Source organism: Boleophthalmus pectinirostris, unplaced genomic scaffold (genome assembly GCF_026225935.1).
Source record: "Boleophthalmus pectinirostris isolate CB_2022bp ecotype Guang Dong unplaced genomic scaffold, ASM2622593v1 HiC_scaffold_16, whole genome shotgun sequence".
Taxonomy (NCBI): domain Eukaryota; kingdom Metazoa; phylum Chordata; class Actinopteri; order Gobiiformes; family Gobiidae; genus Boleophthalmus; species Boleophthalmus pectinirostris.
The window spans coordinates 20,475,273-20,488,603 of record NW_026571095.1 but is presented as its reverse complement, the minus strand read 5'-3'; the positions used below and the strand labels follow the sequence as shown (position 1 = coordinate 20,488,603).

Genomic DNA, 13,331 nt, shown 5'->3' with positions numbered 1-13,331 from the left:
TCCACAGATCTGTCCTGTAACTTTGCTTGGTGGTGCCAATTGCTTGCTGTACTGTGAAACAAACCAGCAAAGCAATAACATCTCCATGGAGACAGGCAGGTGATGGACCTTCAACCAGAAATGTGCCTTAGTACTCCTTTAAGAATTGTTTTTATTATTGTATTTTCTCAGTATTGTGTCCAAATAGTTTAGTTTAATCAATTAAATTGTAAAGTTTTTCATTTCCAATATAAATATTATTTATCTAATACCTGTGGTGGCCCGCTTAGCAGCAGTCGTCTTGGATGCGGCACTGCGGGGGCTTCATGATCTGCATGATGCTGCCTGGCTGTGGTCCACTGTCTGTAGTACATGCTCTGCTCTGCCCCCTGCAGATTGGGGGTGATGAGTGGTCTTAGCGGGCTGCTCCAGGTCACATCCGCATGGGGCAGAAGAGAGAAGGAGCTGAGTTGGCTAACAGACTCACTCGAAAGCAGGTTGTAGGCAGCCCGGGACATGATGACGGTACGAGGTAACACTCTAGTGGGTTTGTTCGGGCGTCCACATTGGGTCGACTGGCTGGGTCTTTGAGTGGAAGAAGAGGAGGGAGAGGAAGAGGTAGAGGAGGACGAGTAGAAGGATGGAGGTGTTTTGGAGTCTTTGGAGTGAACATGGCTCCCGGGAGAATCGCACTCTTGTTTGAACACAGTTTGAGAGCCCATCTCCATTGTGTTTACTTCGGAAGGCCCACAGTCCACGGCACAGTGAGACGTTGAGGCCTTCGGAAAAGTGTCTGTGTTATCTGAAGAACTGACTCCATTTTCCACCAGAGAACCTGAGTGTAGCACAGACAAGATTCAAATATGTATTTTCAGATTCAAATTTGAAAAGAGTATATTCCTGTTGTAAATTATTTTATGAAAATCTCAGATGAATGTAAAAATGGTTAGATAAGCAACTATGCTCTATATCCCCAGAAAATCCACAAATATTGCAAAATTACTTTCAGTGACTGGGTCCACAGTGTATATGCTGTATAATTACAATTAAATAGTCAATTTGTACTGAAGGCCCAAACTACTATATAATTCACCAATATTTAAACTGTTTTTAGGATCACCGTCATATGAACAAAACCTTTTCTATAATACTAACAAATCACTAACCAGACGCTCTTGTATTTGCACTGCCATTACTCTGTGGTCGCTCCAGCTCTTCTCCGTCGTGAGTGGGACCTTTCTCTCCATCAAATCCAGAGGTCATAGCTTTTTTAGGATCCCGCACTACTCTAGAGGACACATAGGTACAGGCCAGGCCCACCTCCTGCTCCAAAGCTGTACGGGACAGGTAGCTTGAGTCTATCAGGCGAAGATCACAGTATTTCAAGGACCTAAGGAGACACAATGGAACATAATTAATATGACTATATATATATATATATATATATATATATATATATATATATATATATATATATATATATATATATATATATATATATTATATATATATATATATATATTTATTTTATTTATTTATTTATTTTTTCAAGAAAAAATAAATAAATAAAAAACGTTACAGGATCAGACCAATAAAGTTTCATCAAACACCTTTTTCATTTTCAGTTAAAATAAATGTAGCTACCTGGGGAATGTTTCTCCAAGTGGGTCCTTGCCTGTTAGAATAACAATACAAGGGAGTCCCTCAAGATCCTCATAGGTTTTTGGGGTCCAGTCTTCATTTTCACACCGTCTCCATGCCTATAGAACAAAATACATAAGCACATTAGAAACCCAATTATTTCCTTGTATTTGTAAATGTTAACATTCAAACTTATTGTAGACTTTAAAAACTTTAAAAACACATTTGTTTTTCTCCCTGAGCTCTGACCTTGAGGCGGTTGGTGAACACTTTGGGCAGGCTGAGCTCAGAGGCTGGACTCCCTAACAGCACAGCGAAGCACAAAGACAGCCCCAGTTTGTCTCGGACGTCCTCCAGACGCTCACGGGCCAGCATGGCCAGCTGCAGAGAGGGCACCCTCACCAGTAGCATATGCCCCCGGCCCTGTGACCCTTCTCTGCTGGGGGCGTTGATCAGGTCCTCCACCATGGCCAGGGTCTCTGGGGTAATGTGGTCTCGCAGAGAGGGGGACGACGTGAGGGCCATCATGGCTTCAGTGTACTGCTGAATCAGCAGGTAACTGCGGATCACCATACTGTGCAGGTGGGGGTGTCTGAGGAAGTGATCAAGGAGTTTATTTATTAGCGAGAACCCCAAACATGTATCTGTTTATTTAGACAAGCACAATATACATTTACCTTTCTAGGAGGGTATGAACCATCTTCTCGAAAGCATCATCACAGCGTAGAATTGGACTGGCCACACCCCATTGGAGGGACTTGCTGTAGTCACTCAAACCAAAGTAGAGCAAATCCTTTGGCAACCGTTCTCCCTGCTGGACCAGTAGATTATACGTTTATAATGAATCAGTTTCAACAGAGTATAGCAGAGGTGAGTATGAAAATCTTCTCACTAGGCTTTCGTTGGTGGGCCAGTGCACCTCGTTGTGAATGCTGATGCGTGACTGATGCGTCTGTAGAGTGTATGGGAAACAGCTGACCTGCAACACCAGCAGGTTCATGGCTGTGAGGACCTCAGGACAGTTCACCACTCGGTCAGCCAAACCTTGCAACTCCCCATGGCACACAGAGCCTGAAAGAGCACTGCAGAACACAGTGTACCAGATTAACAAACAAGCACTAACACAACGGGGTCAACTTCACTACATAATATTCACAAATATATTTAGTCTTCCTCAAAAGAATTCCATTAAAACAAGTAGAAATATATTTTAATGTATTATGAAAATATTATGCAGTGGTGGCTGTCTTCAAAAACAATGTTTCAAAAACTCTCCAGACATCTTATCTTACTCTAGACACAGCAGTATTTTACCTTGTGAGATCAACGTGTGAGTTGTCATGAATGAGGACAAACAGGGTGTAGGGGTTCTGTTTGACTTTCCTCATGAATGCCTCCATTTTGGCATGAACGTCACCGTCCAGGCGCACCACATACTTGTCTGATTTCTGATTGGCTTGAGAGCTTTCTTCAACTCCAAGGTCTACAAGCACACCTAGTGAAAACAAATAGGGTTGGTGCACAATTCATCCTTGAGTCCAAGCCAATGACCTAGAACATTATAGTTTGAAGGAAAAAATGGAAAACAAAAAGTCCTTGTACCTGATTGTCGGATCCGCTGTGCCGTCTGCTGTACCAAGATATGAGAAGGTGGGACCAAAATAAGAAAGTCAACTTTACAAAACCTTCCCAGATCAAGGTTCTGTGTCCCTGAGTCAGCGATGGAACAAACTTGAGATAAGAGGCTGCGTGCCACTCTCAGTTGAGTTGGATAGATCTGGAAAATCTTGTTTAAAACGTCTTCTGTTGGACAGACAAAGGAAAAATGTCTTGGTCAATTTAAGGCCACCACACACCACAGACTTTTTCAGTCTTAAAGGATTTTTAAACGTGTGACAAAATGCACACACCACAGACAGGAGGAGAATTTTATGAGATTTTAAATCTCCAATCGCAAAGACTGCAGTGGGATATGGGATGTGTCATTATTATTTCTGAAATGTGGTGCAATACTTCAGATAACAAATTTTTTAATGCAGAGAAGGTTGGTGACAAAGTACAGAGGAAGTAAAGTAAAGCTATTGCTAATCTGCAGCTTCACCTCGATCCGTGCAATGTGTGGATGTAAAAAAACATGAGGAACTACTCTCACCTTTTTATTTTTAAAGAATGCTTCAAACTGGATTAACAGCGCAGTTTTCTGAACTGGGTGTGATTATAAGCAGATGAGTTCTAATGGATAATGTAGATGAGATGCTGCAGTTTAAATTTATAATTTTTCGAGAGGTAAGTAATAATTATCTTTGCTATTTCCCGAGTTTGTATCTTGTGTATGGTGACAAGACTATTTACCCCGGACAGTCCCAGTTTTGAGCCCTGTGTCCCCTGTCCCACAAGATTTATTCAAAACTACTGATTTGTCCCAGTTTTATACAAGAAATGTCCCAGGTGTTTGACAAATTTGATACCAACCAACAGTGAAGAGAAGCATAAATTGTCATTTGTTTCAGTAAAGCTTAAAAATTACCAAAAACACACAGAAAAAGTGATAATACTGACTCACCATGTGCATAACAATTTTCATTACAAACTCGTTTCACAATTTTATTATTACCAATGACCCCAAACCGAGAGTGTCCCAGTTTTTGATTTTGAAATTCTGGTCAGCCTAATCTTACACTTTTGTGTCCGTCACTCTGTTTGTCCTTGACGCTCTGTTTTTTTGGCTGTTATTGTAGCGTTGCTGATCTTTGGTGGTTACGACCTGACAGAGCAGCTCAGAGTCACATTGACACCACACCCATGAGGAGTGCAGCAGTATTAAAATTGCACACAAAGCCCCAAAGTCGGGTCATGCCTCTCCGAACTCGGGGAAAAGCAAATAGCAGCCTAAATTGGGCAAATTCTCCTGTGTGTGCAGCCTTAAAGATCAAGATAATGTGCATCTATTAATTAATTGATTAAATGGAGGCATGGCATCGTGTTGGCAAAATCTCTCAAAATTGTCAGGATCTTGCTAGTTACTAGTTTTTATATACTATTAAATGCACATTTATCTGTGCAGTCACTCCAGATGACGCACTCCGTGCTTTGTCCTCTCTGGTCTGGTTCATATACATTCTTAGAATTATAATAAAATCATTCGTTCACTAATAAAACAATTGATCAACTGAGACTTTATCAGCAGATTAATATATTTAAAAGTCTAAAGGCGTAGAGAACTGCATGTCTGTATATAAAGTGGTATCTGTTTAAACAGCCTGGGGCAGTCTAACCTTTGTCGGAGTGGGGCGACATGCTGGCTACCTCCTGAGAGTGGATGTGGTCAGTCATATCACCCTGACACGCTGGGGCACCTTGCCCCTTCTGCCGACGCTGATATCGCACCAACTGTTTGTCCAAATTGTCCCCTGAAACAGCAGGCACAACAGTCACACATAAGAGAAAACATGAATGAGCATTTACATATAAATATCTATAAACTCAGTCACAGTTAAATATTTTGTTTCATCATCCACTCACCAAGAGATGTAGTTTTGAAGTGAGACGCCAGTACACTGACTTTGCCTGTGATGAGCTCATAACTGATTTCCTTCAAAAACTCATTAGTTGTCAGCATGCCTTCAGCTAAAGCCCGGGCTTGATATTTTCCTGTGGTAATTACATTTGATTTAGACATTTGAATAGGAAATTTTCCTTGAAGATAAAAAATTCACAGCTGTTTACCTAAAACAAGTACACAAAACTCGCTGCCGCTCATTTTGGAGGCACATACAATGACTACATAGATGGGCAGGCACTGGTGGAGTGGTCCTTCACTGAGAGTTCGCAGTGACTCTGAAATACCCTCTCCCAAGGAATTATGGGTAACCACAACTTGAACGCTTCCACCAGAGACACTGGCCTCAAGTCGAGCCAGCCAGGGCAGTTGAGCTGGGACAATAGCAGGACCTCCAGGACAGCACAGCATAGCCTTCAATACAATCTGCTCCAACTCCTCTCTCAGGGGAATCTGATGAGGACCTAAATGAACAGCATCAAGACAATTGCAAATGTGTATTGATACAGCAATATAAAAAGCTTAATAGAGTAAACAACCAATGAAACTAAAATGCTGACATAGTAAAATACAACTGCGTCAAAAATCAAATTTCTTGGTATAGACTCAAAACTCACTTTTAAATTTCAAATTTAAAAAGTGTTGAATCATGGAAGGTTTAGTATCTTAAAAGACAGGTACATCATTGCAACGTCAAGATGAAATAACTTTGTAATATTAAATTATTTATATGACTTTACATAGCTACATAGCTAATATATAAATGTGTACAAATAAGCCAATCTGTCTGAACTGAATAATAAGTAATATAATTTGTGTTAATAAATCAAATTTAAATCAGTTGCTTACCTAAGCGTGCTAGGTACTGTAACGTGAGTAAAATCATTGTTTCCACACTGAGGAGTTGGCTGCTGCTGAGGCCTAAAAGCTCCAGGTTCTTTTCAGTTAACTGGTTGCTTTTATAGCAACTGGTCAGCAGGGGGCTCACCACGATGTCGCCCACATTTCCATAGAAATAAGGTAAAGTGCCATGCCCTGCAAAAAAAAAAGTATAAATAACAAATAAATAGTTCAAACTGTAAAATATAAAAGCACACCATACAGTGGAGGGTCACCACAGAATTTCACTGTTAGAACGTCTTACTGAAAGACTTATTTCTTAAAAACGGCTAAAAACACATGTATTTTTATTGTGACCAGCGTAACCTCTTCACAGATCTGACTTGTAACTTTGCCTGGTGGTGTCATTTGCTTATATCATGAAGATCGACTGGTTTAATAAAACATACTATGAAACATTCCAGGCACTAATACCTCATGAACATTAGCTGCTGGCAGACCATCTGCCAGAAATGTTACACAGTGTATCTTTAAGTAAGTTGTAGTGTAAATGCTGTACCGATGAGAATGACAGGGCGAACTCCTGAAGAGTTTAGGAGGTTGTCAGGAACAATGACAGTTTCCCCGGCAGTCACAGGCTGGGGCTGAATAACTGCAGGAGCTGGTGGCTGAGGCACTGATACTGTCATAACTGTTAAGAAGTAAAAGAAGTAGTAGTGTTTATGGTCACTGATTAAAACAGACAAGCTCAAAGCATAAAGGCATTAGGTAATAAATAATGTGAATAATAGTGTGAATGTGGTTTTGAAGATGTGCAAAGTTCAAATAAATATAATTTTACAATAAAAGATGCTACAAAAAAACTGATTAAAATTTTAAATGTCAAGATTTTTTACTAATCTCTACAACATTTAAAAATATGTTTTAACACCTTTCTTTTGTTTTCAGGATACACCAAAGCATCAGTGAGATATTTTCTCAACATTGCCCACTCCTAATTATAATTCAAAATTTAAAATGTAATATAAATGTAAGAGAAGACAGTAAGTTTGGAAGGAGAGAACATACAACAACAGTTACAGTGAATGGGCTATTTTCTAATTTCAGTTATAAGTCTTCTATCAGCATTATCATGGACATGTGTGCAAAATAATTTCCAACAACTTAAACACAAAACTAATCAAACACGGGTCTTTCTCCATTTTAAACAATGTCCACTGAGAGACAATGCCATATGTGCTCCAGACTGAAATGAGCTTAGAGGTGAGTAAATGACATAAGAAGGTGAAATGAAGGCAAAGCTTACACAACTGAAGACTAACTGTAATGGGTTCAAGACTGACCTGGAGAGCAGACGATGGGTCGAATAGCGGGCACGGGGACAGCTGTGGGTGGGACAGGGACCAGGGTGCTGGGGTGTGACGGGTGCCAACTGCGATGGCGCTTCTTGGGGGGTCCACTGTTCATGGCAGAGGATACTGGAAGGGAAAGAAAAAGTATTTTAAGATAGATGAGGATCTGGCGGAATTATAACTAAAACACTACAATGACTTGATATTTTATTGTATTCTTACCCGGACTATCCCCAAGATCTGTGGGGCGGTACACCTGCCCCTGATTCCGGAGCGACACAGAGGAGGGGCTGAGCAGGGGTGTGTGGGCATCTACCAGGCTGTTAGTTGGTGCATTGACCCTCAAAGCAGTTGGGACTGGGCCAAAAAAAAAGTCATATTAAGATTACTTTAACCATGACCAGGGACAGAATGCACTGCCAATAATCTTTGTATAAATAACATGCAAACTAAGGGTGGGCAATACAACAAAGTCAGTGCTATTCTACTTAATGCAGCACTATGCTCAAACACAAACTTTCTAATTGTCAATGATATGCTTGGATCTTTTTAATGGAGAAGTCCACAGCCAATCCCCAATCAGTAAAACCATATAGTGTAGTGCAGTTGTCTTTGAATTTCTGGTTTTTGTGTTAAATGGTACTTAAAATGTATATATTGTTTGTATTCAGAAGGAAAAAAATCCATTTCATTTGTTTAAAGCAAACTGTGGAATGAAAGGCAATTTTAGGATTCAGAGCCTTGGGCAGCATTTTTTTCACATGATCTAATTTGACATTCATAAATTCTATAGCCAGTGTGGACGCAATACACTAAGATATTGATTAGTTTCTATAGCCTTTGCTTGTCAATATCACAACCTTGTGAAGAGGCCAATGGGTAGCAAGGCCTTAAAAAGTCATTACAGCATTCCTTCCTTGAGTATTGATTGATGTGCTAATACAAGTGCACACACAAAAGGGATATGTGGAAGGCTGTCATTCGTGTGCACCCATAGTGATTTCAGCTTCATGGTCAGTTCCATGAGTTGTGTCCAGAGCATTATATAACACATGTAACTAAGGCTTTTCACAACAGAGACAAGGGCATGTCACAGACAAGTAAAAGATCCAACCTGCAGCATCCCCTTATATTCTGTTAATAATAATCAATTGACTTTTGTTACAAAAAAAAAAAATAAAAATCTATGAATTTCCATTAGAAAATCAACACTCGCATTTCCCAGTTTACCCCAAATACTTGAAAATATACTTGTTCCTTGAACAAAAGATATGACAACCTAAGCCAATTCAACTTTTAAGGTGCACTGTGTAACGTTTATTGTGACGAAATCGCTTTGCTGAGAATGTACAATGTATAGTATGGCACTCAATTAAGCCATTTCCATGGAGACAAGCAGATAAAGTCACCAGGCCAAGTTATTGGTCAAATCTGTGGAGAGGCACCCCTACACACAATGTATTTTTGGGCAATAAAAACGTGTAAAGTAATAAATGTAAAATACATATATTTAATTGGTTGCTGAAACCCAGAGCAGTTGCGGTTGCAGAAGTAACTTATCCCCACCAAGTGTGGAGTGAATGAGTAATCCATGAAGTGTTAGAGAAGACTAATACATTATTGTTATTATTCCAGGCAAAGCAGTAACAACATCTCCATAGAGACAAGCATGTGGCAGTCCCTTCATTGAAAAAGTTAACATAGTGCACCTTTAATGCTTTGAGTTTGATATCAATGAAATTTTAATCTATCAAAAAATTTGATAATACCATTAAGATTATATGGCACTAGTATATCATTATTACCTATGGGCAGAGTCTTGTTCCCTGGTGTGGAAGTGAGGGGTTTGATGAAGCTGCTCTCTCGGCTCAGGTCCTGACTGTAAAAGGCTGACGGAGGTTGTGCTTGTCTCGCTGGAGGAGAATCTGGAAGTAAAAAAACACAAGAAATGGCCTGTAAATAATAGCTGCTGAGTCTCACTGACCTCTTCGGGAGCAGAACGCACTTGTAGGTCGTCGTCAGGGAGATTCTGGGAATGAATTATGCCAAACGGGAGCTTGGCGACACAGCTGCCTAACATTAACGTGTGATGAGAGCACCGACTGCTGGCTTTTGGGTTTGAAAAATAATCAATAGTATATAAGCCATGGAGCTTTTCCAGGCACAGAAAAATGCTCTTTAAGCCCAATATATTAAAGGAGCTTTTTCATTATGTTCGTGGAGATAATAGTGGTAATTTAAAAAGCTGTGAAGATTAAAAGTTCTTAAACATAGATCATGTGTTTGTACTGAACATCGACGGCCATCGGCTATTACAGATTACCTGTTATAAATATGCAAACATGGGTAATCGCTGCATTTCATATGACCACAAGATCAAAATATTGTATTATTTAATCTAGATGCTCACTGGAAAAATTATTAATATTGATTCGCAGATCGATTTTGTGGGAATGTTGATGTACTAGACTAGGACTAATACAAGTGATCCGCTTCAATAATTGTGGATTTTTCTTTAGGATATTTCTCATAAAACTACCATGTAATGAATGTATGAATATCATCACGTTCAAGTATCTGAAAGTCATCAATATCTTATTCTAACTTAACACAAAATCTATTTAACAGTAGATTCATAGAATATATCTAATCTTGCCCATTCATATTTTGACATTCTCGAATTAACTAAACTCATTTAAAAAATCATGCACAAGTAAAAGACAGTATAATGCAATATTTAGCATTTACACAGAGCTGGTATAAGACCATGTGTCTGTCCTTACCTGACAGTGAATAGGGGGAGGAGCTGTGTCCACTGGTGCCTCCATTTTCTTTACTGCTCAAAGAAGAGGCTGAGCTGGGTTTGGATGTGGACACGCTGCTGGAGAACTGGCGAGTTTTACAGTCTAAACAAGCATGGAAGTGAAAGTGATTAATAATTTATGCACATTGTAGTAACAAATACTGAAGTTTAAAAAAAATATGATTTAGTAACGTGTGAAAGGTGCCACAAATAAATTACATCTGAGAGTAAACTTCGACCAAGGAGCTGGTTATAGCTAGTAACAATAAATGTAAAGTGCTCATACATGAAGGGAACCACCAAGGGAAACTGATCCAGGCTTACAAAAGTAAAGGGTAAAGATGTTTTTTTTTTTCTTTTAGTGGGAGAGGTTAGTCTAGGTTAGTATTTTGAATTCACATAAGAATCAATTTGTTACAAACATCTAAATATTTTGCAGTAGCTGTTACATTCACCTTACCACCAGCACTAATTTAGAAATAAAGCAGTTTCAAAAATAAAAGATATCAATTTACCTTTCCAGCAAATAAGGGGACCTTTTGTCAGAGCACCCTGTGAGTTCTTCACCAGGTAGTATTTTAAGTGCTTCTGCTTTTTGGGTTGCGTAGATAACTTCAAATTTATGTGGTTTGAAAACTCTGTGAAATATCGGAAACCTTTCTCTCCACAGCCAACACAGTTTCCTGAAAAACCTATTTTAAAAAAGCAAACAAAAGCATTAGTTAATAAACAATTAAAATCAGAAAACACAGTTATTGGTGTAGCCCTCACTATCACAAGAAGGCTTGTTAAGTTAGCGCTATAATGCCAGAGATGAGAGGTGAAAGAGGTGACATTCATATATTTTAATTTCATTTTAGTTTACTTGCAAGAATAGTTTGAAAGTTTTAGATACTTATTCGACTGTCACTCCGTGAGAGCATGACTGACCAATGGCAATGGCTGACCAAGAGGAGTAGTGTATATGGAAAAGTAGATGGTATGTGTCTGTGTTAGAACATGCTGCATTGTAAAAAGCACTGAATCACAACTATCTGTCGAGATTGGCAGGTCACAATTTTATTTAATGTTACTTCACCCAAGCTTTAACTACTCACTTCTGTGCTTCTCTGCTCACAACACAACTTAACAGAATCCTTCATGCTTTTCCACCAGAATCTTAAAATAAACTCAATTGCTATCTGTCTTATTATTTGTTATCACAGTTAGGAACACACTGACCTAAAAGTGCATTTTTCCCATTCTCATCAGGCAGGAAGCGGCGGTCCACGGCACACACCAGGATGTGCTCCGGGACACTCGGGGACTTGGCACCGACCAGCTCAAACCCCGCCGGGACATCTATGGGCTCTGTTGCTATGGAAACCAGGCGGAGGTCCTTACCGGCTTGACAGAAACCTGAGGAGATAGGTTGTTTTTCAGTTAGACAAATGTGATAGAAGAAATAAAAAAACTGTGGTTTGAAAGTTAAATAATTTTGTTCATTGTCTTTAAAGGTGCACCATATAGCATTTCTGGAGAAGGGTCTGTCACCTGCTTTTCTACATGAGCATGTAATTACCCCACACCTGAAAAGTCTCATAGTGTCTCTTTAACCTTTTACACATTAACAATTGACTTTAAGCAGATGCTGTGATTCTGTATAGATTGCTTTTAGTCACTGAGGTGAAACCTATTTGAAGAAAGAAACTTCATGGTTCCAACTTCACTATATAGAACAACAATATTTGAAATAATGAACAGGGTGAATGATTATTACACATATCTTACAAGTAGTGCAACTACAATTAGATTTGCAATTTATATTTTAACAGTAGAATTCTGTCCAGAGCACTAACTTTAAACACTTGAGAGCATAAACATTTGAGAGAAGACAGAAGATTGAAATATGATGGTTACTAGGTTTAAAACATAATCAGACACTTTTTTTGTTTTGCAGAAAAAAATATCTTAAATAATTGCAGTCTTGGTGATTTGTTAATAGTGACCATTCAAACTGGGATCTTACCATCCAAAGTGCAGCAGCCGTCAGGGGGAGGGACCTGGAGGTATGGCAGAGGGGGGCTGCTGCTGTCTGAATCATCGTCATCGTCCATGTCTTCCATGTCATTTGAGGAGTGACCGTTCGTATCATGGTTTGGTGTCTCTGCCCCATTCAGTTCATTTTTAGGTTTTATGTCTAATGAAAAGATTGGGAGAGTTTTAGGGAATTTCTACATATAATATGTTTTTTCTTAAACTTTTCACAAACAAAATATTAAAATTTCTTTTGGAGTACTATTTTTTGAGAGATAAAATATCTGTACCAAAGACAAAACATAAACTAACTCATACCTATAACCTTGGATTACAAAATACTCTGCAAGACTAAAAAGTGACCTACAAATGCATATTTTTGAGCACTTAAAAATAATCAAATTACAAAAAGATTTGAAATGCAGAAACTGTAGTGATCCTCTAGCACTATCTTAAGAAGTCTTTGCAATCACCAATTTATGACCCAATGTCATTAACATATTTGTCTTTTGAGAGGTATAGAATAGACCACGAAAGGGATGCACCGATACCAATATCGAATATCAACGCCAGTACTGGAAAAAATGTTTGGACCTCGGCTTCCAAATATTGGTTCAGCCAACAACACTATTTACTGGTCATAGTTGCCCAGAAAATCTCAAAGGGTTTAGGCTTAGTTAGGCTTTAATTTAAAACAGAACAGCTGTTCTGTAGACACTTGAGGGATAAATAACAGTTAAATTATACATTTGGATAAGTTTTGTCAGATTTAATTTTTGTTTTAAAGAAGTCAATGCTGTTGTCTGTCTCTGCACTGGCATTTGTCAGTAGATATTGGATATCGGCAGATTCTTACAGCCATAGTATTGAAGTCGGTATCAGAAGAGAAAAAGCTGGAACCCTAGCTAGAATAGACCAGAATAAACCAGAATAAACCGCTGTATAATCAAACACTATACAGCCAATGCTTTTCTGCAACAACACCGGAAGTAAATTCAAAATGGGGACATACTTAAGACTTGCATTGCTATTCTGCTATTAGATAGTCGTGCTGCAAATATTTGTCAGAATAATTGTGACAAGTGAACTATTAAAATGAATATCACCACTGTATTTGGATCATCTTTATCATTAACTGGAC

At 38.8% G+C, this 13,331-nt stretch overlaps 1 protein-coding gene across 3 annotated transcripts in view; it reads right to left on the bottom strand.

Annotated features, from left to right (window-relative positions):
• greb1l (GREB1 like retinoic acid receptor coactivator) overlaps positions 1-13,331 on the bottom strand; it is a 43,575-nt gene that overhangs the window by 5,547 nt on the left and 24,697 nt on the right. For 2 of the 3 annotated variants that reach the window (XM_055151693.1, XM_055151692.1), the window contains 20 exons: positions 12,183-12,353; positions 11,396-11,572; positions 10,690-10,866; positions 10,155-10,277; positions 9,177-9,296; positions 7,594-7,728; positions 7,363-7,497; positions 6,579-6,710; positions 6,029-6,214; positions 5,347-5,643; positions 5,143-5,271; positions 4,896-5,030; positions 3,223-3,423; positions 2,935-3,115; positions 2,513-2,702; positions 2,298-2,434; positions 1,870-2,212; positions 1,624-1,739; positions 1,146-1,369; positions 252-814 (listed from right to left, as the gene is read on the bottom strand). In XM_055151693.1, coding sequence (XP_055007668.1) covers positions 252-814; positions 1,146-1,369; positions 1,624-1,739; positions 1,870-2,212; positions 2,298-2,434; positions 2,513-2,702; positions 2,935-3,115; positions 3,223-3,423; positions 4,896-5,030; positions 5,143-5,271; positions 5,347-5,643; positions 6,029-6,214; positions 6,579-6,710; positions 7,363-7,497; positions 7,594-7,728; positions 9,177-9,296; positions 10,155-10,277; positions 10,690-10,866; positions 11,396-11,572; positions 12,183-12,353 — 3,872 coding nt within the window. The remainder of the gene's footprint in view (positions 1-251; positions 815-1,145; positions 1,370-1,623; positions 1,740-1,869; positions 2,213-2,297; positions 2,435-2,512; positions 2,703-2,934; positions 3,116-3,222; positions 3,424-4,895; positions 5,031-5,142; positions 5,272-5,346; positions 5,644-6,028; positions 6,215-6,578; positions 6,711-7,362; positions 7,498-7,593; positions 7,729-9,176; positions 9,297-10,154; positions 10,278-10,689; positions 10,867-11,395; positions 11,573-12,182; positions 12,354-13,331) is intronic. The other variant, XM_055151694.1, reaches the window with a different exon arrangement.